The 8,026-nt window shown below is 42.4% G+C and overlaps 1 protein-coding gene across 3 annotated transcripts in view; it reads left to right on the top strand.

The window, feature by feature from the left end:
- Window positions 1-5,642: 5,642 nt before the first annotated feature.
- LUC7L3 (LUC7 like 3 pre-mRNA splicing factor) overlaps window positions 5,643-8,026 on the top strand; it is a 44,840-nt gene continuing 42,456 nt past the window's right edge. For 2 of the 3 annotated variants that reach the window (XM_044674650.1, XR_006506118.1), the window contains exon 1: window positions 5,644-5,892. In XM_044674650.1, the coding sequence (XP_044530585.1) occupies window positions 5,794-5,892 (99 nt within the window). In that variant the 5' untranslated portion in view covers window positions 5,644-5,793. Of the gene's footprint in view, window positions 5,893-8,026 lie in introns of all 3 variants that reach the window. The other variant, XM_044674649.1, reaches the window with a different exon arrangement.

The raw sequence follows: 8,026 nt of genomic DNA, 5'->3' as shown, positions 1-8,026 counted from the left end.
GGGCCCGGCGTGAGCGAGAACGAGAGCGAGGGGGAGGGTGCTTGCTGCCCCCCGGGGCTTCTCTCACCGACGCTGCCCGCGCCGCCGTTGCCTCGGGGGCCGCGCTATGCCCGCCCGCCCGCCCGCCGGCCCACTCAGGGGGGACTCTGTTAGGTGTGACAACCCTGACCTAGATACTTTCAGTTCCTACGGCCAGAGAGGCCGAGCGGCCCGGCAGGGCCGGCCCGGGCTTTATGTAACTGCGCCGCGGGGTGATGGGCCTTTGATGAATCACTGGCTATTTTTAGCCCTCCCCCCTCCCCCTTTCCTTTCTCTCTCTTTCCTTGTCATTCCCTTCCCTCCTTTCCATCTACATCCTCTCCTCCTCCCCATTGCTTTCTTTCCCCTCTTCTTCCTCCCCTTCATTTCCAGTCCCCTCTTCTCTGTTCCTTTTTCCTTTCCAGCCTTTCCCCACTTTCCTTCTTTCCCTTTCTCTTCTTTTCTTTATTCTCTTCCTCTTCCACTAATCCATTCCTTTCCAGTTTCCTCTTCCCTCCTTCCCATTCCTTTCTTCTCCATTTCCACTCCAGACTTCTCTCTTTTTATTCTCTTTCTCTTCTCTCCTTTAACCTAATCAATTTATCTATAAAGTGCCTGCTGAGTGTCGCTGTCCCTCAAGGAGCTTATAATCTAATAAAGGAGACAATGTGCAAGGAAATATATATAAAGCAACTTATTAACAAGATAAATAGGACATAATTTAAAGTGGGAAAGCACCCCTTCCCCTTCTTTCCATTTCTCCTCCTCCTTTTCTCCCTACTTCCCATTCCTTTTCTCCTTTCCCCTCCTCTTTTCTCCTTACTTCCACTCCCCCTCTTCTCCCTCCCCATCTCTTCTTCCTCTTCTCCCTTTTCCTCTTCCTTTCTTCCTACTACCCTCTTCCCTTCTAACTTCCTTCTCACGCTTTCCCTCCTTCCCTTCCTTTCTCTTCCCCTACTCACTTTCTTCTTCCTCTTTTTCCTTCTCTTTTCCTCCCCCTCTTCTTTCCCCTCCTTTACATTCTACTTTTCTTCCCTCTCATTCCCCTCCTCCCGTTTCCCCATTTTCTCTTTTCCTTTCTCCCCTTCTTCCCATTCCTTTATTTCCACTCATCTTTTCTCTTTCTCCCCTCCTCCCCCTTTTCCACTTTCTTCCTCTCCTTCCTCTTCCTTCTTCTTCCCACTCCATTTTTCTATTCCCCTCTCTGCTTCCATCTTTTCCCATCTTCCATTTTATGCATTCCTCCTCCTCTTCCCCTTCTCTCTCCCCCTTCCTTTCCCTTTTCTTGTCCTTACTTCCTCCCCTCCCCTCCTCCTTCCTGTTCTCCCTCTTTTTCTCTTTCTTCCTCCTCTTCCCCCTTCCCTCCATCTTTTGTTACCATCTTTTTTTTTTTTAAAACCCTTACCTTCTGCCTTAGAATACTGTATATTGGTTCCAAGGCTAAAGAGCAGTAAGGGCTAGGCAATGGAGGTCAAGTGGCTTGCCCAGGGTCACACACTAGGAAATTCGGGAAGTCAGATTTGAACTCAGGACTTTCTATCTCTAGGCCTAGTTTTCAATCCTCTGAGCCACCCAGCTACCCCCCTTGTTACCATCTTCTTAATGAAAGGGAATACACAGATAAGGGAAAGGCATCTCTGTTAAGTCAGAAATGACCAAACCCCAGGTATGAGCCTTTGGACTAGACTTAGAAATATGGAGTTCCTCTTTGATTGTTGTCCTGACTTATTTCAGCCATTTCTGACCCAGAATGGAGGAAACAGACTAGGAAATGATTACATAGACATCAGGGGCAGTTCACCTGGGATGTGGTCCTCCTCAGAGGAAGTATCATGGGTTGGAATTGTCAGTGCTCCTGGATAAAGCTTCTCTTGATCCACCTCCATATAACATAGCAATATTATACTATTTCTTTTTATTGTGCTTGAGATCTTGCTATTTGTCTAGTTTGCCTTGTGTAACAGCTAGAATTATGGGTATTTAGTGTTGGGCTTTTTAAAAAAAAAACAATCACTTTAGAAGTTTTGGGTTTTTTAAGCCCACTTTTAGGCAAATGTGTTTTTTTTTTTAAATGTGCCACAGCCTGCAGACTAAGTAACTAGTAATCAATTACCCAAGAAGGCTATTGTAGGAGTAAAAAAGAAGGAAATAAAATATTTAAATTAGAGCTCCTAAAAAGTTATTGGGGTGGGGATGGAGGGAGAAATAACTAAAATCTTGCTTTGATGTTCTTTATATATGTATGTATGTATGTATGTATATAAATATATGTAAATAAATATAACTTAGATCCTTGCCTAATCAACCTACTGAGAGGTTGAACTAGAGTCAGCACTGCTTTTCCCATGAGGGGAGTAGAAAACACAGCTGAGCTAGTGCCCAAATGCTTCAGAGAGATCTTGGAAGTCTGGAGGCTTCAGAAACATCACTGAGGGGAGTAGGGAAGGAAAAGGGCATGAATCAGGAAGGGACAAAATTAGGTGTTGAGTTTTCATTTCAGTTTCTCTTGGGGCTCCCTAGTGCACTCAAAGCAAGCTTTCTCTTGCTGGTGGTGAGGAAAAGCCCTCCTGTGTGTAGCTATTGAAATTGTTTAAAAGTAGGACATACCTCGTGCTTCTTGAATGTAATTTAGCTCCTAATGTAAGTTGACTTCAGCTATAAAGTGGCATGTAAATTTTCAAACATACAGCATAGAAAGAAGGGGGAGTTAGTTTCTTCTCCCTTCCCTTATATATTTAATAATACTAATAGCTAGTATTTATATAGTATTTTAAAATTTTCACAGTGTTTTACAAGTGTTGTTTTATTTTATCCTCACAACAACTTGGAAGATAGGTGCTATTATTAACCTCCTGACCAGATCAAGAAACATAGAAAGATTAAATGACTGTCCAGGGTCATAAAACTCAGTGTGTCTAAAGTAGTATTCAAACCACTGCTGGTCAATCATCTGATTTTCACAGAGGAGGAAATTGATGCCCAGGGAGATTATTTACCTAATCACATGGTTAGTAACAGAGGAAGAATTTAAGCCAATGTTTTCAGATTTAACTCTTATAAAAGTGAAACTCAATGAAACCAGTTCATTTTTCTTTCCATGACACAAAATTTACCTAATTTCTTTATCTGCAAAGACTTTTACAATTCTATCCAACTCTCAATAGACTCTTTTTGTCTCCCTTATTCAAGAATAGACAGTAAATATTTGAGTTGAATTCAAATTGAATTGACCACAGTGAAGGGTCAGTATATGCAGTCATATCAGTTTTCATTCATATAATATGTAGTAAACATCACAATTATTTTCCTTGTAATCTTGGAAAAGTCATGGTAAAACCCCTCTCTGCTCCAATTTCTGTCTATAAAACAGAGTAGACTAACTTCTGTTCTTTCTACCTCAGATATCGACCCAATGTAGACAAAATTAAATAGGTTTCTAGTATTCATTCTTTGAGAGTGGGGAGGATTAGGGAATGGAGTCCAGACCTCTGAATTTATCTTGGCAACTTAATCTACCAAAGCCAATGTTCTTCTGCTCTGCAATTATAATTAGTGCAATGAGAACTAAAGTGATTTACTCAGTTACATAAACAATATGGAAGAGAGAGGACTTGAATTTAGGACATCCTGACTCCAGGGCTAGCTCACTATACACTATGTCATGCTATTACTTTATTCAGTACACTTTTTTCTTCAAAAACGCCCTCTTATTTTCTATCTTAGTAGCAACTCTAAGACATAAGGGTAAGGGCTAGGCAATTGAGTTAAGTGACTTGCCAAGAGTCACACAGTTAGGAAGTGTCCGAGGATATTCACTGAACCATCTAGGTACCCTTCTCAGCATTATTTCTAAGATAGAAGAACAACGAGGGGTTAAGTGACTTCCCCAGGGTCATATAGATAGGAAATCTCTGAGGCCAAATTTGAATCCAGGTCCTAAAGTACAGGTCTAGTTCTCTATCCACTGTACTACCTAGCTGACCTCCAGTTACACTTTCAACAAACCTTTATTAAAGTCCTACCATGTTTACTCATCTGTAAAGCGAGGCAATCAGAATAGTAATGGTCCTGTGTGCCAGGTATGGCATTGAATACTAGGTACACAAACAAAAATCAAATAGTCTTTGCACTTAAGTAGCTTTTTATTCAAGGAAACAATATGCATACATAAATACACATAAAAAGCTATCCAAAATAATCACAAAACAATGAGGGAAAGGCTCTTACACAACAAGTAAGAGTCCTAGATTTGGATTAAAGAAGACCATGTTTCAAATTCTACCTAATTCAAATCTGGCTTCAGAAACTTCCTAACTGTGTGACTTTGGGCAAGTCATTTAACACCAATTATCTAGCCCTTTCTGCTCTTTTGTCTTAGAATTGGTATGAAAACAGAAGGTAAGGGTTTATTCTTAAATTTTATTTTATTTAAAAAAATAAATTTCTACATAATTTTTCTGAATTTATATGATCCATATTGTCTCCCTCTTTTCTTCACTCCTTCCAGGAGCTGACAAGCAATTCAATCCAGGTTATACATGTATTATCCTGTAAAGATTTCCATATTATTCATTTTAAATGAATAATCTTATAAAACCCAAACTCCAAAACATATACCCAAATAAGCAAGTGATAAACCATGTTTTATCTGCATTTCTACTCCCAACAGTTCTTTCTCTGTAGGTGGATAACATTTTTTCTCATAAGTCCCTCAGAATTGTCCTGGATTACTGTATGGCTGTTAGTAGCAAAGTCTATCACATTTAATTGTTCCACAATATTGTAGTTACCCTGTGCAATGTTCTCCTGGTTCTGCTTATTTCACTTTGCATCAGTTCATGTAGTTCTTTCCAGCTAGAAGGTAAGTATTTAAAAAAATTCTGCCTAAGACACTTAACTGTATCTACCAGGGAAAGTCACTTAAGTCAATCAGTAAATATTTAATTAAGGCCTACTCTGGGCCAGGTACTATATTATGCTAATTGCTGGGGAGGCAGAGGCAAAAGACAGTTTGTGTTGTAGAAGACTGGACCAAGTACTTGGGAGCTCTAAATTTATGTTCCTTCTAACTGGCATCTAGGAGGAAGTAGCCCTACTTCAAGGAAAACACTTCACAAATTGTAATGGCTTAATACATTTTTTAATTAATTTCATGGCAGTGAGCATCTAACAAAAACTTTTATTCTACAGATGAGGAAAGCTGAGGCCCGGAGAGGCAATGACTTGCCCAATATCATGCAGTGTGTTTAATCTGGATTTCCTGGTCGCCTGTAGTGTTAGTTGCTAGAACACACCACCTCTAAGTAAATGCTGTGAAATTGATTTGGAGATGTATTCTTGGGGGAAAATAAATTCACATGCATGTTCCATTTTTGTTTTGTCCTCCCAAAGGTCAAGTAGGGTTACAGGGCTACTAGAGAGTCGGCAGGAATTGGCTGGAAGGGCTGACACGGGGTTAGGTAGTAGAAAGGCGAGGGCAGTGGGAGGTGCCGGATGCGCTGGTCCTACAAGGACTATAAGACCCAGGAGACACCGGGTGGAAGACCGCGAGATTGGTCGACCCTGGGTGCGTTCTCGCGGGCGCCCGCGCAAGGCACGCCGGGAAGCTGTTCGCGCTGCTGCCGCCATTTTGACTCGTCTCCTTTTCAGCGGCGGCCGCGGCCCCTGTTGCCGAAGAGCGGCGGGGATCGAGGGACGGCGTCGGCGTCGGCGTCGCTGGGGAGTTTCTTCTCCGGATCCCGAGGCTGTGGAAGCAGCCGCCCGTTGGGAGGCATCATGATTTCGGCCGCGCAGTTGTTGGATGAGTTAATGGGCCGAGACAGGAACTTGGCCCCTGACGAGAAGCGCAGCAACGTGCGATGGGATCATGAGAGCGTGAGTTCCGGGGCCTGGGGCTGGCTTGGGCCTGGGGCGGGGCGGGCCGGGTTCTGGGGACTATTTGGGGAGTTAGCAGCTGAGAGGTAGAGGTGGCTCAGGATCGTAGGTCGGTCCTCCGCCGGAGGGAGGGGCTCGCTTTGGGGCTGGCTTCTTTGTAAATAATAACAATAATGATACTACGGAGGCCCACGCGGGAAAGTGTTTCAATTTCCTAGACTTGGGAGGCGCGGCCTCCGGGGTGGAGGACGGGGGTTGTGTGTGTGTGTGTGTATGTGTGTGTGTGTAGAGAATCACCATATCCCGCTTCTTCATCCTCTCTACTATCCCCGTTAAGTTTCGGCGTAGAGTGGGGTGTATATGTGTGTGCCCTTAGAGCCCCGCTTCCCTGTTTTCCCCTCGCTTCTTCTGACGGCCTGGTATTCCACCTCGGGGTATACATTTCTGTGGTTTTCGGAGAGACCTGTCAGAGTGGATGGGAGGGCGTGTGTGCGCCGAGAAACTTCTCCTGCCTGGTGAAGAGGGCCGCGTCGGCCCGGGCCTGGGAGAGACGCTACTTAATAGCGAGGACATCCTCCACAGCTGATTGCCTACTCTATATGATCGTGGCTAAAACGTGCAGTCGGGAAATTTTTTTCCCCTTTTTTTGCAGGAAAAAAATGTTTAGAGTTTTCCCAAGAGTGTAATTTTTTTTTTAAGTTGTCACTGTCCAAAAGGAAAGACCCTGCAGCTCTGGTGGTCGTTCCCCCCTCCCATAAACACTGTGACGTAATAGATAAGTGCTTTAAGGAATTGCAAAACAAAGACCTCTCTCTGTGAGGTTTGAAGTCAAGTGAGCAAACATTTATTAAGTGATTAATAACGTACTGGGTTATCGTGCTAAGACCAGGAAGGTTGTAAAATAGTATCTGATTCTTGAACTAAGAGGTGGCTAATTAGTTTGACTAACCTGAAACGGTTTGGGGGGGGAGGGAGGTGTTTTAACCGACTCCTCCCCTTCACTGAAAAAAGTTGTGGGTTTTTATTGTTTCCTCCTTTAAAATATCATGAATTGTTGCTTGTTAGTTAATCCATTTTGTGGACAGTAATTTTCATACACATACTTTAATATGTGAGAAGTTTTCCGAAAGATCTTTTTGCCCAATTGGATTTCTTCCTTAATTGGAACTTATTTGTGAGAAAAGAGGGAACTTGAAGTAATTAATAAGCTACATTGGGCTTGACAGTTTCTGGCCTGTAGACAGCCCTAGTTTTCCTTGTAATTTCAATTACCAGAACCTTCACTTTTTGGAGATTCACCTCCACCTAGCTTAGTACCCACTCACCCTAAACTATAGTAGAGATGGAAATAGGATAAGAACTATATTTAAAGTTAGTTTCAAGCTTTCTGTTAGTCACTTAGGGCAATGCTAGGCATGAAGAATGAGTGTGTGGGGGGGTGTTGCAGAAATGAACAAGTAGCAGACTGACTCTGAAGGAACTTAATAGTCTTAGTAGGTGAAACTTTTCCTTATATACTACTTAGAAAACCCGTAAAGTAGATTAAGGGTACTTATTAAAATGCTCCTAGTTGTGGCTAGTCAGGTAATAACAAGCCCTTTTTTGGATACCTTGTTTTTCTTGTTTTCCCTGAAAACAAGGTCTTTTCCTTCCTGCATTATGACATGCTTGATGCTATTGGTCTCAATAATGCTATAAGAGATAGAGTAGAGTGCAATGACTAGCCCCATAAAATGTGTAAAATGGGTTACACCAGCTTTTGTGCTACTTGCAATTGATTGCTTCTGATAATTATTAGTAACTGATATTAACTGATATTTACATAGAGGTTTATAAAGTGCTTTCCTCACAAATGTGGAGTAGGTTACTGTGAATATTATCCTCTCCATTTACCAGATAAAGAAACTGAGGCTCACAGATAAAGTGCCTTGTCATAGGTCACCTAGCAATTGACAACTGTCCACATTTATTAAGTGCTGAGTAAGTATTGTGCAGGCTTGTAGAAACCGTACTCCTTAAATAGGCTAAGAGCCCTTATCCTCAAGGAGCTTATAGTCTACAGATTCTGGCTATACTTTCTGCACTAAAGTGCCTCCCACATAGTGTTTGTGATCAAAGTTAGTCATACTTGAAG

This window comes from Gracilinanus agilis, chromosome 4 (assembly GCF_016433145.1).
Source record: "Gracilinanus agilis isolate LMUSP501 chromosome 4, AgileGrace, whole genome shotgun sequence".
NCBI lineage: Eukaryota > Metazoa > Chordata > Mammalia > Didelphimorphia > Didelphidae > Gracilinanus > Gracilinanus agilis.
Note: the sequence above shows the minus strand (reverse complement) of the source record. Positions and strands in the feature narration are given on the sequence as shown.